The sequence below is a fragment of the Polyergus mexicanus genome, unplaced genomic scaffold, assembly GCF_030449975.1.
Source record: "Polyergus mexicanus isolate NDT 795.1 unplaced genomic scaffold, iyPolMexi1.0 SCAF_23, whole genome shotgun sequence".
NCBI lineage: Eukaryota > Metazoa > Arthropoda > Insecta > Hymenoptera > Formicidae > Polyergus > Polyergus mexicanus.
Genome location: NW_027223343.1, coordinates 5,308,333 through 5,332,107, shown reverse-complemented (window position 1 = coordinate 5,332,107; position 23,775 = coordinate 5,308,333). Strand labels below are relative to the sequence as shown.

Sequence of the window (23,775 nt, the reverse complement as noted above, 5' to 3'; positions counted from 1 at the left end):
CGTAAGTTCAGGCAGGGTAACCTGGTATGGTGCGTCACCATATACGTACGCACACATCGGGAAACGAGTTCCTCTCTCCTTCTCCGTTAAGTCGCTCGGTCCCGGCTGTGTGCCTGCTGCCATCCTTCCTCTCTCTACCGCCGCCACCTTATATGCCACTCGAAGAGGAGTGCTCTTTCAAACCGGCAGTTTCGTATGTTACACCGTGGCGTGTGCACGGTGGAACGTCACACGCGTAACAACAATCGCGTCGAGCTTAGACTCCGTTATCCTTTGACGACGACGTTTTTCCTGCGGATCCTACGTGGACGTACTCGCGCGTGGAGCCTGTGACAATTCGCGATTTTCGACGATGCTCCTCTCCGATAGTGATCCGACGATGATGAAAGGACACGCTGCTCCTCTCGATTCATGAGCCTCCGCTCCTGAACCCGAGAACGAGAGTACTCGAAGCGCGGAACGAAAGTGAGTACTTTCATTCGAGCACACTTTATTACGGTTTATTACGGCGATCGTGGCCGAGGGAAAGATACAAATATACGCAGGCAAATATCAAATTTTCCTAATTTATTTCTCTCTTCTTCATTTTATTATCTATACGATAAGTGTCGTATTATAACGGCATTTTATTTTAAATTAACAATTAATTTAAGTTACATTAATAATAAATTATATCGTATTACTTTTCATTGTTATATAATAAAAAAATATATTTTCTTAATTTTTGCATACGAATATTATTCTCATTGGAATTTAAAAAAGATTTGATGGAAGACAATGATAATTCTATTATCGCACTTTTTGGCGAAACAAGGATTGAGGGGAAGTGCCTCGAACAAATTTCTTTTTTCAAATATATTTTGAATATTATCTTAATTAGCAAAGTTAAATTAAAAATGAATAGAGATTTTTGTGCAAAATTAGATTGTAATTTTTATCGATAATAAGAAGAGAATTTAATTTATTATTAGTCGTGTTACGTGAAATTTTGCTCCGATTGTTTGAATATAGAAAAAATGTACGATTCTACGATAAATGCATAAATTATAATTTACATCATTGCGTGAGTCACGAGAGAAGAAAATCACGATCGCGTCTCGAGCTTTTATTATGAAGGAACGCACGGATCGTCGTAGATGTGTAGCGGCCATACGGACGGTACCTTGAATGCATCGCGGATGCATCGTCGTTGCGATCCGCGGATTCGTGTGTAAGGTCATTTTCAGCAAATTGGCCAAAGCTGTTGACATCTCGGTCGCCGATTGTCATCGTGATACATCGTTTGTTCTACAATACGCAATTTTGATCGTCCGCGTTGAGTGAGAGCCCGATTTTATTTTTTATCACGATCGCGTTTTACCTCAATTACTTGTAACAACAATACGTTCGACGAGCAAATGCGGGAATCAGCTTCGCGAGGATAATCAGATATTCGTATTATAATTTTGCGATAAGCCAATTTTCCCTTCTTTTCATATTAAAATACACGCAAGATTATATAACACGATAAAGTTAATCATAAATTACATTTTTTTTTTTTCGTCAATAAATTAAAACAGGCAAATCAATTTTAAACACAAAAAGCTATTTATTTTTAATTTAATTAAAATAATAATCAAAGCGCGATTTAATTTAATAAGAATTTTATCAGCGAAGGTCTTATTAAATTTTTAGTCGAACTTAATACAAAAATTAAATAGCTTTGATTATTATTTTAATTAAATAGAAAAATAAACAGTTTTTTCGTTTGAAATTAATTTGTCTGTTTTAATTTCGTGGCAAAAGAAAATTTAATTTACGATTAAGTGTATTTGAAAAGAATCGCTATACACGTTCCCGTAATAATTGCAACAACGTATATAATTATATACTATATACCATATTTAATTAATTATAACTATAGTTAATTAACGAAAAATTTCAAACGACATTAATAATTCGATACAATTTAATTTGTGATGTATAAATTTAATATTAACCTTAATTGTAGATTTATCGGAGGAGACCCTTCAAGAATATATTCTGATAGATTTTGTAAAATATATCTTTTGAAAGACGCGATAGAATACATCGTAGAAAAATTAAGAAATCGCTCGATGGGATCGTTGTCTGTTTCAAGCGAAGGTCAACGGCTTTTAACCGCTTTGATGAAAATGTCATTGGTTCGCCAAGGTCGATTTTTTACATCGTCGTGCTACTGCATTTTAAGTACGATTCGATGCTCGCTCGAATTTATCGAATAGACTACTGTCGACCGTGATATCAATAACGTCTTAATGCTTGCAATCGTTTCTACTGCATTATTCTTGCCACGAATAACATTTTTTTTTTTTTTTTGTTCGCAAATTACTGGCTGCGTTCCGATCTTTAGTATAATGAATATCGGAAAGCAGCCTATAATATTTTATAACTTAATATATTTATCTGTTTCTAAAAAAAATTCATCAAATTTATTAAAAATTGATATATATATATCTTTAAAATAATTTATCGTATCGCGCTATCCGCGATATTACGCATTGATATCGCGATTATCGTGCGCGTATTTATCCATTTTTTTTATTCGATTTTTATTTTCTTTTTTATTTTTTTTTTTCGATTTTATTCGAGTCGAGACAGAACTCAGGATTCATAAAATCTTTTATAATTACTCTATGGGATTCTCCGCATAGATATCAGCTGATTCATATTCCTGGAAAGTGTCAGAAGACAACAGCGAAAGTTCATTCGATCCATTATCGGTTGGGGAGTATACGCGCCGTGGGATCTTTGAATTTATTTCTTGAAACTTGTTAAGAGTACCCGAAGAGGAAGCGAGAGAAAGCAAGTCTTCCTTCATTTTAAGACAAAGACAGAAATTCTGATTCCCAAAAGTCGTGAAAGTGACGATTAGACGAGTTTCAAACCCGATGTAGCATAATAATAATGAATGGGATATGAGACGTGTGTGCGTATGTATGTGTGTATGTGTGTGTGTGAATGGAAATATAAAATTCTATGAAGAGAGCGAGTTAAATGAGAAAAGAGAATTGTGTTTCGATGCATTTTGTCACTCTTACATCTTTACTTAACTTTCTTTATTATATTTTTATCTTATACATATATTTTATTAATATCCGACATTTAGCGCTTAAACATATCTGTTTATCGATCCGATTAAATTTTACCTTTTATGGGGGAATGGGGAAAATCAATTTTACCCTCTGTGAGAAATGACAAAATCCATATACCAGCATAAATCGTAACGAGTAGAACGATCGTCAAATAATTACAAATAATTATAGATAATATAACGCTAAAAATAACACGTGTAGCTGATCTTTTAATCTATCAAAATAAAAAATAAATAAAAATAAAAAAAAGATATGAGTAAAGATATTATAATGTCAAGTGTTGTTTATGTTTCTATAAATAAGACATTATTTAAAAGAATTAATAATTTTTTGCGACTCGTTAACTGTACATAAAAATGAATGGAGAAAAGGAACAAGAGATAGTTTCGCTTTCGATCGCGCACAAAGGCTTGTTATCTCTCTATTATTATATTACTGCTAGGGAGATCGCGTATCGTCGCATACATCATTGCGAGAACTGACACGCAAGTAATTGTACCGAGACCGAGAAGAAACGTGGGCAGGGCACGTAGTGCGTTTGTTTCCCAGAAAGTGCGTTATTTAGCGGCATGAGATCGCAACAGCTCCGAATAGAGAATCGGAGCGGATGCGTTCGCAAAATCGGGGCACGAGGGGGCCGAAAGAAACGAGAGTTATATAGGTTTCTCTCGAGAGCGCGTATCAAACTCATTCATCGCATGATAGGAGAGAACGATCTTCTAAACTTACGATTCTGTTTATTTCTCCGCTTTAATGAACACTCACGAAATTGTTGATTAAACGATTATCATGATTCATTTGGCACAGCTGACAACCGATAAACAAATCGAGAAAATCAAATATCAATCTGTATTGATGTTTTTTGTTTTTTTTTTTCTCGTTAAATAAGTCGGAACATCTGTAACGATTGAATAATCAATGCGATATAAAAGAATATGAATTGTAATAATAAATATTATAGTTTCACAATTTTATGATATCACATAGCAAATATAACGATATAAATAAATATAATAAATGTATAAATGTATAAAAAATAATAATTTTATAATTATATTGCATAACTGTTATAATTACATAATATAAGTATAACAAAAATTAGAAATTATTAATTATATTTAAAAAAAAGAAAGAGAGAGAAACAAGATATTTAAAAACTTTCTCGATAAATATGTCGGAGCATCTATAAAGGCTTGAATATAATTAATGATATAAAGAAAATAAAAATTGTAATAATATATATTATGATTAAACGATTTTATAACAATATAGCAAAAAATCATGTTATTATTCTGATAATAAATAAAATTCGTTATAACTGTTACATCTACACAATATGATAGAAATTATTAGTTATATTAAAAGAGAGAGAGAGAGCGAGAAAGTTAAAATTATATGGAGAAATAAAATATGTAAAAATTTAAAATTTTTCACTTTCTTCGACGCACGTTACAAATTCTAAGTAAGGTATACTTTCTAAGAATACAAGTTTTTCAATTTCTCGCAAGTGTACCTTCGCTCAGCGAGCGTTTATTTGACCCGACATTTTTCAATGCACTGTCACACTTTATGCACACGTAATAATCACGTTTGTCCGCCCTGACATTTCACGGTTCGCGAATGGTACGGTGGCACGGTTCGTTAATTAACGGCTTGCGTAATGACAGAAATGGCACGAAAAAACCCCGTTATCCTGTACGTCTTGTATCTCGCGAGATAAAAGTCGATTAATTCGGAACGGGTATATATAGTCCACCTGTCGCTTCGGGATCACCCCGGTGCGCCCTTTCTCATCCTGATAATTAAACGTCGTTTCACGCACTAACGTAGGCGTCTCGGATAGAATTTCTTTCCGGATATCGGATCGTATTGCGACGACGATAGCGACGACAACGACATACCGTGAGATCAGCGACTTGTCGAAAAACTATTTATCGCATCAGCGATTCCGACGACGACTTTTCAACTTCGCTGATCGGGAAACGGAACGCGTTCTCGCGAAGAGTGTCTCACTTTCGACGATCGGACTTAAAAAAAAAAAAAAAAAAAAAAAACATTACAAAGCATATAATATTACATATGAAATTATTACAGTTTTGAAAAGTCAACATTGCATTATGACATTTAATCCTAGAGATTTTTAATATCAAAATATTTTTATATTTATAAACGATCAAGCTGACGGATCCATTTGTCAAGCGACGATCGATGCGAGTGAGAAATAAAATAATGAATGAATATAATGAATGATGAAGTATATAATATTATACAAATAATGTGTGTTCGCCGCGCGAAAAACGGAATCGGATTGTATTCGAGAGAACGAGGAATTTGGATAAAAAATCTATTCGAGAGCGATGTCCTCTGCCAACTCCGTTCCGGATGACGCTACTTTTACACGAGCGGCTTAACTCGCGCTTGGTTCAAAGGGGGAATCGGGCAACTACTCAAAATAGAATCGGCGCTTACTTAAGGTTCGCCGTTAAATCGACTCGCGGGTCTTTCCACCCGTTCGCTCTTTGCTCGTTTTCTTTTCATTGTCCTCTCGCCTTCCACCTTCGCTCCCAGCCGGTTTATTATTATACGCGATGTATGTACATCCCATCTTTCTCTTTCTCTTCCCTTCTCTCTCTCTCTCTCTCTCTCTCTCTCTCTCTCTCTCGAAAAAGAGAGAGACGTCTGAACCGCGAACGGAGCTTATTAAAGCCATCATTCGTTACCGCGAACAAACACCTTGAATGCCCTGAACTTCAAGCCCGAGAGGATGACCGAGACTCAAGGTCGGTCCGAATCCGAACCGGTTTCCCGAGAAAGATTCGGTGAGGAATACGTAAGATCTCCACGCCTTCGCAATTTAATTTATTAATCATCAATAAGAATAATAACCGGAGGGCTGTTGTCAATAATAGCGATGATATTTTTATTTTTTTATCAACGTATAGTTTATTTAATCTTAATATGCTTATTATCAATTTTATGGATTTATGCGTGTGTGTACCGCGAGTTTATAAACGAAAAATTGCATTTCATGCAAGAATAATTGGAAAAAGATTATGATACAATATATTAAAAATGGGGAAAAAGTTTACGAAATGTAAAATATTTGAAAATTAAGTGTTTGACTTTCTTTAATGCATCGTGGATTGTCAATAAGGAGAGTGTTACTTTCTAAGAATATATTTGTTAATCTCTCCAACTCCTCGTTTATCTAACGTTTTCATCTTAAGTGAACATAATATTTGATATCTATGATAATAATAATATTAGAATAAAATTAAATTTTTCTTCTAAAAATGGCAATATATAATACAGAAATTATTTGTAATTAAAAAATTGATCTAATAAATGACAAAACGACAATATTTTCTAATATCGAAATATTATTTTTTTACTATTATTTTCAAATATTTTTCTTATATTATAAAAGAATATATTGAATACATAACCGAAAAAGAAAATGGCTTATACATATATATGCTGTTTCCTATATATCAATTGCTTTATATTCTCTTAAGTAAAAAATTATTTTAGAATTGTTTGATATTAAATATAATTAAAAAGAGTATATATCTATAATATAATATATATTAGGTGTTTTATATTCTCTCAGTAAAAATCGTAATACAACCGTTGAGGAGATGATTCTTAATGACAAAAAGCTCTTCGAATCCTTAGCGCGAAGAGCTGGCTCACGCTGAAAATAGTTTGCGCCATGGACCCGATAAATCTAATTGTAAGCAACCTGCGAAATTTCCTCGGCGTAAAACTTGCAACGGTATCTCGGTATACAAGAAGGGCAGGCAGGAAATGTCACCTCTGTGCGCCTCCTTTCATTATCATAAGATAAGCATGCGCTTTTACTATGCGGGCTTCGTGCGATAGCGGGACGTGTCCCGGACGTGTCCAACCATCGACGATCGAAAACACATCACGCGACGTGTCGCGTTATGTCTAGCGTCTCGTATAGAGCGTCGAAAGTAAAAAAGATTCAGAATTTAGAGCTGGCTGAATTTTTTTAAATTGTTTAAAAAAAAATTATTTAAAAAGAAATTGTTTTAAATTATTTTGAATCGTTTAAAAGAATTATTTTATATTATTTTAAATTGTTTCGAATTATTTATTCAATTGATTCGAAATTATTTAATTGACGGATCAAAAATGCGATTAATATTCAATTAGAATTTTCATATTTCTTTTCTAAATTTCACGCTTCTTATTTCACGACTTCTGAGACGAAATATTAGGCCATCGCTCATCGTAACGTTACGGACGTGCGCTCATTCGTTATTCAGTTGGCGAGCCGTAAAATTCGCCGGAAACAAGAATTCCACGAGCGTTACTCGCAGTGAAAACCCGTCTTTCCTCTCGGCGAACGAGAGAGTCGATAAAAGGCTAACCGGCTTCCGGAAATAGGTTGTTTTGTCCTCAACGCTAGACGAATGTATATATTACAAGACGATGGAAATAAAAAGATTATTCAATTACAATTACTTTTAGATAGTAATAGCGTGTCGAGAAGTCTTCAAAATTCGTACAAATCAGACCGGGCAAACCAAATGGTAGAATTCTGAGTTCTCTAACAAGGGATAGAAAAAAGAACTCAAAAATTTCACGATCTTAATAAGACTGTTAATTCGTATCGTTAATTTCTTAAAGATTTCTTCAGAAAGATTCTCTCAGCATTCTCGATGCGATTTTTTTTATATATACGACGACGTATCCTTGCTGCATCCTTCGTGCGTATTCTTAGAACGACGACGTCACGTGACGACCTCCCGTTAAAACGTCTCACAATTTTTTACTCTCCGCAAGACCTCCCTTTTTTCCCCCTTGACTCATCACGCGTTACGTCAGTGTCCCCGATTCAACGGAGAGCGGGTGCAGAAAAATGCAGCGGGACGACTTTCCGTTTCGCGCGAATGTGCACACGCATACGATCGATTCTACCAGGTTATCCAAATAAAAAAACATCGCGTTAACTCACGCTAATCGGCAATTTACGTAGCAGGTCGACCGGAGAACTTCGATGTTTTCTTGCTGAGAAAGAAAAAAATCGGCTTCGAAAATATTGGCCAAACGATCTGTCATCGTCAAGAAACGTCCGACTTTTTACGGGCACCTTATATATAAATATATATATATCTTTATGCATACAAGAGATCGAAAAATTGCAGCGCAAGTCACGTATAAACATGACATCCTTATCTAGACTGCTCTCTTTTACGTACATTTTTCTAGCTTAAGTGCTCTGTTTCGTGTGACTCATCATATGTAGGCGAGAAATTATTAAAATCGAACCGTGGACGCAGCGCAAGCGTTTACATTCGCTGGCTTACGAAGGCAACATTTTTTGACAGCCGACGAACGATCGACAATGGGCCTCTTTGTATGCCAAGCGATTGATATAATTCCCTCCGCGTCATAACGATGACACTGTACACGACCAGAACGAAGGACGATTGTGGTTGGCCGCGATAATATAATATAATATAATATAATATATTGCGAGCCGTGCACACACATGTTTACCTTCATTAAGGCATTCGCTAAGATGAGAGAAATTACTCATTGAACTGTGTGTGTGTGTGTGGAGGTTCACGACCGAGTGTCAATGAGTCGGATCGATTTTTCGCTCTTATCAAAAAAGAAAAACGCGAAGATACGTAAACATAGCTTAATTATCGATCTTGTAACCCCGGAAAGATCATTAATAATGCAACACATCTGCTTCTCTCCTTCTCTTTTTCTATTTCTTTGACCTCCTCCCTCAATATGTTTTGCCTGAAACCCATATGTATCATATGTATATAATTTTATTATATAAATTATTTATATTAATTACATGTAAGTGAATTTATATATATATATATATGCGAAATAGGATTAATCGATATGATATTTCGGATATTCACGTGTTGCGTTTTGAAAATTGATCGACTCTCAGTTGAAAGATTGATACGGTGTTTAATGCAGCAATGCGCCATAAATCCGCGATAACACAATCGTACGCGAAGAATGTTACACGATCGGACAAACCTTATACAATGACGGTTTGAATGATGAAAAGGCTACAAATATTTTTATCAATCTTTGCAAGAACTGTGTGTTACGTGTGCGTCTGGAAAAAGAATTAATCGAGATTAGATTAGATTAAATATTGGAATTTTATTGTCGAACCTCCCCCCGCCTTTCCCCTCCCTCTCTCTCTCTTTCTCTGTTATTGATTAGAATTGATCTTGTACCGATTAATTTGAAATTGCATTTCAGCATTTATCACATGTTATCTGACATCAATCTTTTCCCTGCATTCTTAATTTTCATGTAATTGTTAGAATCCTAAGATATTGAGAAAATTTTCATTAATTCGCGATCAAATTATTGATTACAACAGAGAATTGATATTCTAGATATAATAATGTTTTTGATAATTTTATATAAAAATAATTAATTTAATAATAAAAAACATATATGCAAAAAATTATATTAAATTATTAATAATTTTGCAATTGCGGAGTTAATTTATAATAACGCAAATAAATTTATTCAATTCTAAAATAATGATTGAGAAATGAAAATTTTTTTACAAGTTTTGAATTTTTTTTACATACATAAATTTTAAAGTAAAATATAAATATATTTAAATAATTTTAAAAAATTGATTATATAAGTAATCTTTTTTTCAATTGAAATATGTGTAGGATAAATATATTGTATGATGTATTGTGTAATTTGCGCGGAATTAGAAAATTATATTAATATATCGTATAGTTAAATTAACATATATTTTCGTAGACGCAAACATACGCGAATTAAATGGAAAATAAAAAATCACGATAATATATAAATATATATTTTTGGAAATCTTTTAATACGCGTTTGTATATCGAAAGATTTAAAGAAGCGTTTAAAGAATGTCGCTGTTAAGCTGCCGTTTCGTTTCGCTATCACTCGTGCGGATAACTAGAGGATGATGGGAGTGGGAATGGACGATGGAAGGCAGTGGTCATTATCGGGTCATTCTTGAGTAGTTGTCGCAGGTGATTCCCGCGATGACTTCTCCGGTTCTTCCACGGTATTTGGCATTGTGTCAAAGCGAATCTTCGAGTCACGACACGGTGGACGCGTGATTTTTTTTTCGCCGCAGCAACGAAATAAATATTGAAGGAATACCATTTTTTCGTGCGTTTTCATTAACAATAAGTATCGTCGGATACGACGATGGATATTGCTTTCTACCTGGTGACTCGTGATCTTCCAAGTGTTTCACATATATTACGCGAAAAGATTCGTCGTTATAAAAAAAATAATCGCGTTCGATTTGAAATCGAAAGGAACGAGTGGATGTATTTATTGCGAGATACAGGATTTATTAATAATAATTATTATTAATAATTTAATATAATTCTTTGTATATATGTTTTTTTTTATATTAAATTAATTATTTTTATATAAAATTATCAAAAATATTATTATATATATAAGAATGTTAAATTTCTGTTATAATCTCATGTTTGAAGATTTATTGAAAAATTCGTTATATTGTGAAATTCGTTGTCAAAATAATATAATTGCATTATGCATCTATTGCATTCTATACTTTGTTAATTCTTGAGCGAACGAGTCTCAAAAATTATTATTATTTTGACAATAATATCTCTATGCAATTTTTTTTTTTTTTTCAAAAAATAATTGAATTCATTAAAGGTATATTTTTTTATTTATTTGTGCACGTGATATTATAACACTGTTTTTTGGAGAACATACAATATACTTATGGATTTTTTCCACGGATAAGATATTAAATAAATTGATGAGGCGATTTGTATCTTGTGATTCGCTCGGGAAATAAAAATTGCACTTCCTTGAAGAAGCTTACTTGCTGTATCTTTCGAATTATCTTCTGTTATCACTCAGATAATTACAGTTATTGCTATATACAATAATTCTTCGAGGAATAACGTAACACTTAAGAAATATATCAAGGTATTTTAGTGCGCGATTTTATCGGGAATTAATATCTTCAATTTCTATTTAAGCTGTGTGTCTTTTCGACAAAAATTGTCCGATCGATTAATCAATAAATCATTTCGCTCGCTGATTTTTCCAAACGGAATTTTTACGATCTTAGCCAATATCTGTCGCTTGAATTTGCAATATCAAACGTCACAGTGCGAATCGGCGAATTTTTTTTTTTTTTATCTTATCTAGCAATTCGCGTTTATCCTAACTAAAGGTAGCGAAAAGACTAGACCAGAGTCGGACTCGCGCTCGCGTTTGATAATGTCGAAACGAGCACGATAATCAAATCGAATTCTCTCGTTTATCTTTTTCCATTTGGATATCTGATTGGTTCTGTTCGCAGAATCGCGGAAAAATATGGGGTAAGTATTTTTTTTCTCGAAAGTTCTCCGCAATAATTTACAAACCGGATCCGATCAAAGTTCTTTCGTTACGGGGGTGAATTTTGTCGAACGAACCTGTCAACAGTTTGAAATGTCAGATTTAATTATAACTCGTCGAAACCCATATATAGTAACTTCGAAGTTTTATGACATTTCGCCGCCGGCTATACCGGTAATAATACATTTTATCCTAAGCTATGTGGACTATGTGCGGTGTTTTTACTTTCCCTCGATTATGCGGTATTTTTACTTTCCTCCGACTTTCTCTCTTGTTCCTTGTCATTTATTTAATGCATAGAAATATTTGTCGATCCATCGTCATTCGCCTTTGTTGTCTACCAACTTTAAATGTTACGAGCCGCTTCAATATCTAATCTCTGACTCTTTATCATTTGCGAGGCCGCGAGGCCAAATAGAACCAGCTTTGTTTAACGCTATCTGTTAAATAAATGTTCAATGTTACTGCAAAGTAATTGAAACAAAAAGTTAATTCTACCGGCGCTAAAAAAATTAATATTAATAAAAATTCTTCCTTTTTTGATTTCCCGATTTGAGGTCTGTAAAAAATGATATATAAAAATCGAACATTTGTGTTATTGTGTTATTTATTTAATGAATAAATTAATCTGGATAAATTTTAAAAATTGACGTTCAGTTGAAAAGATCAATTCACAACGCAACCTATATCTTTAGCATTTAAAAAACCTTTTATTTATGAATATGATAAAAAAAAAAAGAAAAAAAACATTTTTATCTTTTTTTTTTCTTTGCTATCTTTTCTCTCATTTACTTGTAATTTACGCAAGTAATTGTATCGTTAAGAAATGAGGTTATTATAAATGGTGAGATAACAAAATATCGATTAATAAATAAATGGACGCATTGCGTATACCGACAGCAACAAATTTTGATCCTGACTAATATATCTGCAGCGTAAACACAATCGATACTGGGGGTGGCTTGAGTAAGCCGGACCCTCCGAAACCGGAAGTTTTCAAAAGCGGCCGGAAATTGCCCGAAAATATGGAGCGCGGATTACACGAGCGCGATCGAGTCGGCGTTCAGGACTTCGTCCTGCTAGAGGATTTCCGCAGCGAGTCCGCGTTCATCGACAATCTGCGCAAGCGATTTAAAGAAGATCTCATTTACGTGAGTCGAAAGTATACTTAATCCCTTATAGAGAAATTTGTGTAAAAAAAATTTTTTTAATTATATCATATTTAGCTTATGGTATCTTCGTTTAATTTTTTTTTGAAACTTTGATTTTATTTATAATCTCACGCTACTTTGCTTATTATTAAAGGGTAAATTTTGAGAACATGTTTTGTGCATAAAAAAATCTTATCCTACGTTTTTTTTTATTTTTATTTTTCCGCGTACAATCGATACTTTCTGAATTATATCACTGATAGCGGATTGTTTCGTATAAAATTGAGTATAAAAAAATAATATATAATGAAACAGAAATTAAAAAAAAAAAATCGTTTTCTTTTGCCACCACAGACGTACATCGGTCAAGTATTGGTATCGGTGAATCCATACAAGAAACTGCCCATTTACACTCCGGAAACCATTCAGTATTATCACAGAAGAAACTTTTTTGAGGCGCCTCCTCATATGTAAGCATCTTTTTTATATATGTTCAGAATAAATTTCTTAAAACTCTCGGCGAAATAAAATTTGTAGACAAGAGGAAGATCCGGGACACCCTGTATATGTAAAAATTATTGTTTTGTATAAAGTTGGCATTTTCCTAAATCGCATTTATTATGAGAATTCTTTTTCGCAGTTTTGCCCTTGCGGATACCGCTTATCAGTCCCTGGCAAAGGAGAACTGCGATCAATGCATCTTAATTTCAGGTAGATACACTATTTAATTTAATTCATATTAATTATTATTAAACAACTAGAAAACCATAGTTACATTTTAGTTAATTATATCTTGTTCCGAATCTTTTTATTATAATAATTTTATATTAATCGTTCGAATTTCTTTTCCTACTTTTTTTATCATCAAGTTTTTTCTTCATGTTTTTGTATCTTTTTTTTACGTCTAATAATAAGGCGAATCGGGATCTGGAAAGACGGAGGCGTCCAAGAAAGTCTTGCAGTTTATCGCAGCTGCTACGGGGCATAAAAAGCAGGTGGAAGAAGTAAACGATAAACTGATCGGCAGCAATCCCGTGTTAGAGGCTTTCGGCAATGCGAAGACCAATCGCAATGACAATTCATCCCGTTTCGGCAAATATATGGATATTCAGTTCAATTTCCAGGTAAAATTTCTATCTAATAATGCACAAGTTCCTCCTAAAATAACGAAGTGGAATCTAAAGAAATTGAAGACAATTTTTTACTCGCAAAAGCGAAAAATAAATTCATAATTTTTTTGTCTTGAAAAATTCATCATTATGAATAGGAAAAAATGACATTAAAAAATTTAATATAATTTATATTAAAATAATTATTAACGTTTTTTTATATTCATCTGTTTTTGCAGAAGTACCTCGATCTGCTAAATATTTAGCGTTGCTGGATTATAAATATGTTTACATATTTTTAGGGAGACCCAATTGGTGGAAATATTCTAAATTATTTATTGGAGAAGTCTCGCGTGATCCATCAATCTGTGGGCGAGCGCAATTTTCACATCTTTTACCAGCTTTTGACAGGCGCGGACGACGATACGTTAAGAAAACTGTTCTTGAAAAAAAACCTTGACACTTTCTTCTATCTGAGCAATGGTGTAAGCGCATTCGATTTTCATTCTTTATATATTCTATTGTATATATTTCTCTATATTTTCTATATACATATATATATTTCACATGTAGTATTTGACATTTTATATATTTTAGATTTTAGATTTTAAGTTGATATATCTTTGCTTTTGATATCTTTTTACATTTTTTTTATTTTTTTCTTATAAATCGATTTTAGACAAAAGGTACGGTAGATACCATCGACGATGCGAATCAATACAAAGAGGTCGTCCGGGCGATGAAGACCATGGAAATGTCTCAGAAAGAGCAAGATGATCTATTTGCTATAGTTGCATCGGTGTTGCATATGGGTAACGTGGGTTTCACAGAGGAGGACGGCGTGGCGACGATTTTAAAACCTGCGTCCGTTGATGCCATTGCTACGGTAATCATTTTTGAAATGTATTTTAATTTTCGTTACAATAGTTTATTTACTCGCGAGATCAATATATATATTAGTAGAAATTTAATAGAATATTAAAAAATTGTGTATATATATTATGTAATTACACAATTATTTATATTCTTAGTTATCTATTTCAACATCATTTTTATGTACAATTGTTCTGACATCACTATTTGTACAGTTGATGTCACGATATCATCTCTCGATTTATCCTTCAACATAAATAATTATGCAAACGATTAATGAGTCGATTGAATAGTTGTTAGGATGTGACGTGAACGTGCTGGCAAAGGCGTTCACTCATCGTACCATAAACGCACACGGTGACGTAGTGGTTTCACCCTTGAATAGGGAATTAGCCATTTATGCAAGAGACGCGCTAGCGAAGGCCGTGTACGACAGATTATTCACCTGGCTCGTGACTAGACTGAACAAATCGCTGCAGCCCCAGACTGATCCACAGCGTAAAATGGTTATGGGTATTTTGGATATTTACGGTTTCGAAATTTTCCAGAAGAACAGGTAAAACTGTCGAACGGTATATATATATATACGATTAAAGATTTTACGTTTGAAAATATTGTGTCATAAATAATAATCTCAAAGAAAAGTAATTTCTAAATTTTTAAATTTTATTTTGATACATTTTTAATGTCTTTATTAATATTTTTATACATTTTATATTTATATACCTTATATACGTTATATTTTATATTATTTTTTATATTTTTATATATAAAATTTTTTTAATATCTTTTTTTATATTCTGTATTAAATTATATGATATTTATTTGAGGGAAATAGAATTTTTTATAATAAAAGTTAATTATCCTAAATATGATATTTTCAATTACAAGTATGCTATGTCTTCTGTTTTTAATTAATGGTAACTTACTATTTTATTATTTCAGTTTCGAACAGTTCTGCATTAATTTCTGCAACGAAAAATTACAACAGTTATTCATCCAGTTAACACTAAAGTCAGAACAAGAGGAGTATTTGCGCGAAGGTATAGCTTGGGAGAACATAGAATATTTCAACAATAAAATCATCTGCGATTTAATCGAGGAGAAATATAAAGGTTGAATCTTTATAAAAGTTTGCATATAAAGTTCGGTCAATCATATCCGTGATTACACGCTACAATTAATTAATCGTTGCCGTTGCAGGAATAATATCTTTAATGGATGAGGAATGTCTGCGACCTGGAGAACCGACGGATATGAGTTTTTTGGAGAAATTAAATGTAAATTTAAACAATCATCCTCACTATATCAGTCACCAGAAGGCGGATATACAAACGCAGAAAATTATGGGCCGAGACGTAAGCAGAGAAATTCTTTACTAATTATTTATAAACTTTATAATTATTAAAGATTGAATAATAATATTTTAAAGTACATTGAAGAGACAAGTATATTATCTCTATCCAAAGATTTCAATTATCAAATTTTATTTCAGTTTATTTATTTTATTTATTCTCAATTATTTAAATTTCTGTTATTTATTTTAATTTTTTATAATATTTATTTTATCAGATATTAATGATAATTATTTTGCGGGACTTGTGTAAAATTGAAAATAAATCTGATATTTCAGGAATTCAGATTGGTGCATTATGCCGGTGACGTAACGTATAACGTACGTGGATTTCTTGAGAAAAATAATGATCTACTGTTCCGAGACTTACGTGAAGTTATGTCGCATACGACGAATTCTATCACAAAGGTAGGAGTTTGACATTCATGGGAAAAACTTTCTAAACTAAAATCTATAAAAGAAAGCATTTCTAAAAGTTACCATTTTTCTAAGTCGCCCATTTTTAAAATCAAAAAATTATTTGTAGAAATAATTTTTATCTTCTTTGTGGAAATGTTTTCTTTAGTCCGGAGTGTTTTCGACATTTTTGGCTAGTGTGCAATTTTTTTATTGTTTACAGACTGTATTTGACGTGAAAGATTTAACTAGTAAGAAACGTCCAGAGACTGCCATAACTCAATTTAAAAACAGCTTGAATAATCTGGTTGAGATCCTTATGGGCAAAGAACCATCTTACATTCGTTGCATTAAACCCAACGATTTTAAACTGCCCAGTAAGTAAAACTAATGTAAAATGAAATAGTAGTTTCCTATGAAATATGTAATTTCTTTTTTAATTGATAATAGAATATATAACTTAAGATATACAATAAATATATAAAAATAAATTATCTTTAATTTTCGTACTCGACATAAATATAAAAAGAAAGAGAATAAAGGGAAGTAACACGAGCGAAACCATAAAAAGATCGAAAACTGAATATTATTATCCGAAATTCATCGAACTTGCGCTTCTTTAGATCAATTCAATGAAAAAATTGTGCTGCATCAAGTGAAATACTTGGGACTGATGGAAAATTTGCGAGTGAGGCGTGCCGGTTTCGCATATCGAAGACCGTACGAGCAATTTTTGCAACGTTACAAGTGCCTCTGTTCGGAAACTTGGCCGAATTACCACGGCTCTGCCAAGGACGGCGTGCAAGTCCTTGTATGTGCTCTCGGTTATGAGCGTGATGAATATAGGATGGGCAAGTAAGGCTGTGTTATACTAAAAGTATATTTTAGATTAGATATTAGAATTAGAGATTTAGAATATTTATTATAATATATAATTTAAATACACATACATAAAATTTTCTGCTGGCAGAATAATCGAATATGGAAATTATGGAAATAATTTTGATAAATCAATAATAATAAATATATTCAAGCCTGTAATTTTCAATTATGTTTCAGCACGAAATTATTTATTCGATTTCCTAAAACATTATTTAACACGGAGGACGCGTTCCAAATAAAAAAACACAAAATAGCCACTATTATTCAGAGCAAATGGAAGTGCATATTAGCGAGAAGAAAATACTTGAAGATGCGAGAAGCGGCGATTATTTTCCAGAAATACATTCGCAAATGGCTCGCGAAACGCGAAGCGAAAAAACGACGACAAGCGGTTATTACTATTCGCAGGTATTTCTCATTCATTCTTTTCCTTTTATCGAATACGGTGGAGAATACGATTTATTTATATTTTGCATTTAATATATTTTATATATGTTTTACATATCTTACACATTCTATATTTTCGTGTTTTAAAATTTATATATACATAAATTTTTATTATATATATTTGTTATGTCAAAAAAATTAAATTTGCTTCAGATTTATTGAAGGCTTCATCACTCGGGATGGACCGCCTACCGCGATTAATATGGCATTTATCGAATTGGCGAAATCGCAATGGCTCATTAGACTCTCCAAAACACTACCACAAGGCATCTTAAATAATTATTGGCCGTCAAGCCCGTATTCATGCCGAGAGGTACGATCTTAAATAAAAATTCTCTGCAAAATAAAACACAAACTACTTTTACAATTATGTAATAAAAATTAATGCAACATGTATATGTTGTAAGATAATTTATCTTTTGTATTTTCTTTTTTTGCTCTTTATGCAACATAATATATATACGTGATATGGCAGGCGTCAGAGCATTTGCGCATAATGTATAAGCGATGGAAAGCGCATTGTTACCGGATGGCGTTGAGCAAAGAGGATAAAGAACATTTCAAATTGAAGATTCTCGCGGAGTCTCTCTTCAAGGGTAAAAAGAAATCCTACGCAAAGAGTTTAGGTCCGAGATTCCTAACCGATCGTCTTGGTACGGAACATAAAGCGTTACGACAGAGCTTTATCAATAATATTTTACCTTCCGGAGAAAGCATAAAGGTAAAAATAATTCTGTAAATAAGTTTTATAATATTTACGTATACTTTATTTCAAACATTTGAAACTGACCCAAGAAATTGAAAGCTTAAATTGAAATCGCCACTTTTCAGTACGCAACTCCCGTCATTAAATACGATCGGCACGGTTATAAACCGCGCGAGAGAGTGCTCATTTTAACGGAGAACGCAGTGTACATCCTTGATACACTTAAGACCTTCAAGCTTAAGCATCGTCTGCCTTACAAAGCTATTGAGGAACTAGTCGTCACCGGGGAATCCGATAATTTACTTATTGTTAGGATACCGCCCGAATTGAAAAAGGATAAGGTTTTTGTCCTTGGAATTTTACTAAATCTTAATATTTTAAATTAACACATAGAAATTCCAAATTAATAATAAAATAAAAAAGTTTATTGTACAAGTAAATATATGTCATGTCATAAGTTCATCTATAATATGATACGAAATTTTTTGAGAGTAAAGAATTTAGTGTTTAATAATTATAATTAGAGCGAATTAAACTACAAGAACAATATAATTTTAGATTAGAGTAAATGATTTTTAAAATCAATAAATATAAGAAAATAAATTATATATGATATTTTTATACATTTCTACTTTATATAGGGCGACTTGATTTTGGAAGTTCCGCATATAATAGAAGCTTTAACAAAAGCGATTTGGATTACTACTAATTCAAATATTCTAAAAATCGTCAATACCGAATCGTAAGTATTTTATATTTATTACTTTATATTTATTTATATTCTAAACAAAGTTCAAATAATTGAGAGTTGAAACTAATATAGACATTTGGGCTATTGAAAATTTAATTTAATTAATTGCTTTGATTTATTCTATTTGTACTAAATTTACAATATCAAATCATAGCGTATCCCACAAACTAGTCAGTGGTAAAGAAGGAGTTATTGAAGTTAGAACTGGTACCACTCCGGCAATCAGTAAGAATCGACAAAGTGGACACTTATTAGTGGTAAATATTCAAATCTGAGTACTTCTAATTCTTTCATTTTAGCATTTCTCTCTGTTTTGGGATTTGTTACATAAATCTTTAAATTTCAGGTCGCTTCTCCGTAAAAATACCTTGAAAGAAGTTTTTCGAGAACCAGAAAAATCAAGTGCTATGATGCCTGCAGTGGCCTTAATACATTGTGATTTAGAGTATGTGACAAAGTATTTTAGGAGGAATACTAATATATAATACTTTAATTTACAACTATTACATTAACCTTCGTGTACTTTGTTGTGAAAAGATGATAAAATGACAATATGAAGTTATTTTTGTTCTGATATAAATTATGTTAAAATTATTTCAAAAGTACAAAGGGCACGGTGCTATAGAGCGTCCTGTATAATATTTCCTTGTAAATCAGATAATTATTATTGATTAATATTTATTCTGATAAGAAAAATATCCGGTTTAATTGTTGAGTTTATTTGTCAATAATTTATAAGCATTATTTAAATATAAGCTAATACAGCCTAATACGTAATAAATAATAGAAAAAAATTTTTGCTCTTTTCTTTTGTTTTTCAATAATTTAAATAATTTGTATAAAATGTATAACACTATTTTACTATTATATTAATACTAATATATTAATACATACGTAATCAATATATCATTTTTTCTGTGAGTTGGTAGCATCTTTCTTCGCAAGGGTTTTCCTTCCCTCCATGGCTCTCTCTCGCAATTCATCTTCTATAGTAGTGTTTACTGCTTTCGAAATCATTTTTTTTAACTTTTGCGCCTCCTGCAACTTTGTTTTCTTTGGCTGTACAGGAGCATCTTTAAAAAAATCAGAAACATCATAGTATATTATTATATTAATTTCAGTATTAGCGATGATATGATGTTTGTAAATCAACTCTAAAAGTTTTCCTTTCATTATTACTTACTTCCACGTTTTTGGATGGCTTTCTTAACTTTATTGGCCTTTGTCTTTACCGATGCTGGTAATTTTGTTTTAATTTTGAGCTTTCCCTGTGGCATTTTATGTGGCAATTTATTACTGTATTACGTACAGATTCAAGTGCAATCAAGCTGTAAAAAAAGCATAACGAAATCATAAGTAGAGAAACAACCTTTATAAATATAGATATCAATATATTATATTATTATGCATAAAAGTAAAAAAGAAATATAAATATAAATCTATAACATATATACACAATATATCTGTATCATTATACACAAAATTATATATAAATGAATTATACACATGTATTATAATTTATATATAAATAATTATTAGCAATATATAATAACAAATATAAAAAAATATTTAATTCTAATTAGAAGTTAATATTACTATTATGATAATATGCATTATAATTGTTTACGATTATTTTAGTCTGCATACAGGTTATGTCACGTTGTACCAAAGAGAAGCCATTACATGCTTCTCGCAAATTTTCTGGAATGTTATCTAGATCTATATCACCTACCGTATGTTTTATATTTACTGTGTATCCTTTATATAAAGAAATCAGAATATAATTACTTAATATATATAAAATAAAATCCAATTTTTGTCAAAGATATGTGCGTCATCCACTCTTTTAGAACCAACTTATTATTAACGATTAATCGCAAAAAGTAAACAGTGTGCACTTTGCACTTTGGTGTATATATCGTATTCGAATCAATTTTCGAAATCATCGTACGAATCGCTTCTGTTAGATTCAAGTCCAGATCGAGGATAGAAGACACCTGATTCGAGAAAATGTCGCTTTCCAAGCCAGCCAATATCATTTACAATCTCCTTGGTGCTTATTTACAGCGGCTTTACGTCAGTCCCCTGAAAACAAAAGCTATAACTAGGTAAAACCAAGGCAGCAGAATCTCATTGATTATATAATATATACATAATTAATATATGCATTATTATAATTGGCAATTATAATTTTTAATTATATACTTCTGATATATACAATTTGATAACAAATTCTGATGACAATGTTTAACTATATACACTTGTGATGTATATTTTAAAAAACGTGCCTTTCAATATATTAAACATTTATTAATACATGTATTTATTCGTATTAATAAATATATTTGTATTATTTTCAGTTGCATTATTGCAGCCCTTGGGAATATAGTATCTCAGAAATTGTCCGGCAGGCAGCTTAATGAAGACAGTGTCCTGACTTTTGCTCTGTTTGGGTAGACTATAGATGTTTATATTTCTAATGAAGCAGATTTTAAGAATTCAAAAGTATATTTTCATGCACAAATATTCTTGTAGTCTGTTCTTTGGAGGACCAGTGCCTCATTATTTTTACACATTTGTGCCATTACTTGTGAAACATCCTCTGGGAATATTATTGATAGAAAGACTCCTTTATACACCATGTTACCTGGCATTTACGCTCTACATGCTTTCCATTTTTGAGGTATAAAGATCATAGACTGATAGCTGTTTTTACAAATTTTCACATTTTATACTGTTGTAAATAATCTTAACAAAAAATTTTATAGTTGTAATTAAATAATGGTTCTATAGTAAATTAAAGTCTACAGCAAATGTAATGGATTAAATAATTATTATAGACAACACTTGATTTAACAAAAACTTATAAACTTAATTAATTAGTTTACATTTTAATGCTAAATAGTGATCTATTTGCAGGGTAATTCACATCGAGCGGCGATTATTCAAATGCAGAAATTATATTTGCCAACATTGAGGGATAATTTGAAATACTTGACGCTGTTCCAATATATCAATATAAAATATGTTCCGTCAATGGTAATGTTATTCTGTATTCATATATTATTCTATCACAATACTTTTTGACATTCTTTTATTTTTATATCAGATTTCTTTTTTATAATTAAACTTTAATTATTTTTTATTTTTAATTAGTAATTTTTTTCTATTTATAGAAGCTTGTGAATTAATTTTTTTATGAAAGTATTTATACTTATATTACTGAAAATCTTTTCTCTATGCACTCTTTATTTATTTCTTATTATTTATATTAACCTTTCTTCTATAATATTGAAATTGTTTATAAAATTTATGTTAAAAACACTAAAAATATAAGGAATTATTAATTGTTTTATTTAATTTTCTAGTTGAGGGTTTTAATGGTAAATCTCGTCGGTTTCGCGTGGATTATTTATCTCGCAAATAAGAGAGCGAAAGCTTCAAAAGAGAAGTAAAAGAATACAATCTATCGCAATTATTGTTATAGATATTTTTATATAGTAAGTACATGCAAAAGATATAGTGATGTACTGTTTTTATATGTACAGCAAACATAATACATTCCAGTTAGAATTTGTTAATGTTTATCTAAAAAGTGTATAGAATATATTGATCTGCATGATCTACATTCATAAGCGTAACTAATATTTTTTTGCAATTATATAGATGTATTGATAGATACAAGAGAATATATATACAAATAAAAAATATAAAGATTTACATGTCAACTGTTTTTTTATTTATATATAGTAATTTACTTTTATTACATAATTTTCCTTTTTTAAAATTATATTTTTTATCAATTACATTATTATTCTTCCTTTTTCTAATACTGGAATGTCATATCTCACTGATATATTTTCAAACTTAATGATATATATCGACATTTATTTATCATTTTTATGAATATTTTTAATTTTATCTATATTGTCAGTCATGATATATCAATTGTATAATCGCATTTTACAATCTTTTAGGAAGTTTTCAACAACAAAATATGGCATGTATGTGTTTAAGATTTTCGATTTAATCACACAACAACAATACAGAGTATATTACAGATATAATATCCGAATTTCTTTCATTTTAACGAGACAGTAACATTCGATGGCTGTAAATCATAAGCAGATACAGACATCGGATTCACAAAAGCCACATTGAGTTCCTCTCAACAAGATGATGAACTTGTGAGATCAGAGTTCTCTGCTCTGAATATGTGATTTGAGTTTTGAAATTAATTTCTTCGCACATCATTTTTCAATACATCCACAAATAGCATAGAGACTTTATCATTTTGAAAATATTTATAAATAATTGCAAAATGTATGACAAATGTTGTTTGCGAATTTTTCCCACACTTTGCTGCATATTTGAAAATGAATAAGGAAGGAACGATCACACAATCGTCGTACTGGCGAAACTATATTCAAATAACGAAGAACACTACGCTATAATACGGAGTTTAACAGCTGATCGAATAGTTATTAGGCCATTAGGCATATGAAATGTTCATTTTACATACGTGAACAATTTTCAATCAATAATTTAAGAAAACAAAAGTAAAATGTATGTAATCGAAAAGATTTTTGAGAT

The 23,775-nt window shown here is 31.4% G+C and overlaps 2 protein-coding genes across 10 annotated transcripts; both read left to right on the top strand.

The window, feature by feature from the left end:
* The first annotated feature begins 202 nt into the window (after positions 1 to 202).
* Myo61f (Myosin 61F) lies at positions 203 to 20,274 on the top strand. 7 transcript variants are annotated; one of them, XM_070312816.1, is made up of 21 exons: positions 10,118 to 10,292; positions 11,476 to 11,494; positions 12,448 to 12,664; positions 13,019 to 13,134; positions 13,305 to 13,375; positions 13,580 to 13,788; positions 14,076 to 14,258; positions 14,453 to 14,659; positions 14,940 to 15,202; positions 15,592 to 15,761; positions 15,850 to 16,004; positions 16,280 to 16,408; positions 16,620 to 16,773; positions 17,020 to 17,251; positions 17,456 to 17,686; positions 17,879 to 18,038; positions 18,201 to 18,446; positions 18,557 to 18,772; positions 19,073 to 19,173; positions 19,337 to 19,439; positions 19,529 to 20,274. In XM_070312816.1, the coding sequence occupies exons 2-21, from the start codon at positions 11,490 to 11,492 to the stop codon at positions 19,541 to 19,543; spliced, it is 3,183 nt and encodes a 1,060-aa protein (XP_070168917.1). In that variant the 5' UTR covers positions 10,118 to 10,292; positions 11,476 to 11,489; the 3' UTR covers positions 19,544 to 20,274. The 7 variants fall into 7 exon arrangements, with proteins under 7 accessions (XP_070168919.1, XP_070168920.1, XP_070168917.1 ...); XM_070312815.1 differs by having other exon boundaries at positions 10,118 to 10,352; XM_070312813.1 differs by having other exon boundaries at positions 10,118 to 10,352; positions 11,322 to 11,494.
* Positions 20,275 to 20,830: 556 nt separating this feature from the next.
* On the top strand, positions 20,831 to 23,720 carry LOC138942540 (peroxisomal membrane protein 2). Of its 3 annotated transcripts, none has more exons than XM_070312826.1 (6): positions 20,831 to 20,915; positions 21,150 to 21,290; positions 21,543 to 21,635; positions 21,718 to 21,865; positions 22,102 to 22,221; positions 22,551 to 22,846. In XM_070312826.1, exons 2-6 carry the CDS (start codon positions 21,193 to 21,195, stop codon positions 22,635 to 22,637), a joined length of 546 nt encoding a protein of 181 aa, XP_070168927.1. In that variant the 5' UTR covers positions 20,831 to 20,915; positions 21,150 to 21,192; the 3' UTR covers positions 22,638 to 22,846. The 3 variants fall into 3 exon arrangements, with proteins under 3 accessions (XP_070168927.1, XP_070168926.1, XP_070168925.1); XM_070312825.1 differs by lacking the exon at positions 20,831 to 20,915 and adding an exon at positions 23,160 to 23,720 and having other exon boundaries at positions 21,023 to 21,290; positions 22,551 to 22,682; XM_070312824.1 differs by lacking the exon at positions 20,831 to 20,915 and having other exon boundaries at positions 21,024 to 21,290; positions 22,551 to 22,845.
* Positions 23,721 to 23,775: the final 55 nt, after the last annotated feature.

Excerpts from the sequence above, each read along its gene's own strand:
- Myo61f (XM_070312816.1), top strand. Across the intron at positions 13,789-14,075 it reads ATATTCAGTTCAATTTCCAG|GGAGACCCAATTGGTGGAAA; the intron begins GTAAAATTTCTA and ends ACATATTTTTAG. Across the intron at positions 15,203-15,591 it reads GAAATTTTCCAGAAGAACAG|TTTCGAACAGTTCTGCATTA; the intron begins GTAAAACTGTCG and ends TTATTATTTCAG.
- LOC138942540 (XM_070312825.1), top strand. The coding sequence starts at position 21,193 with ATGTCGCTTTCCAAGCCAGCCAATATCATTTACAATCTCCTTGGTGCT. Across the intron at positions 21,636-21,717 it reads CTGACTTTTGCTCTGTTTGG|TCTGTTCTTTGGAGGACCAG; the intron begins GTAGACTATAGA and ends ATATTCTTGTAG. Across the intron at positions 21,866-22,101 it reads ACATGCTTTCCATTTTTGAG|GGTAATTCACATCGAGCGGC; the intron begins GTATAAAGATCA and ends ATCTATTTGCAG.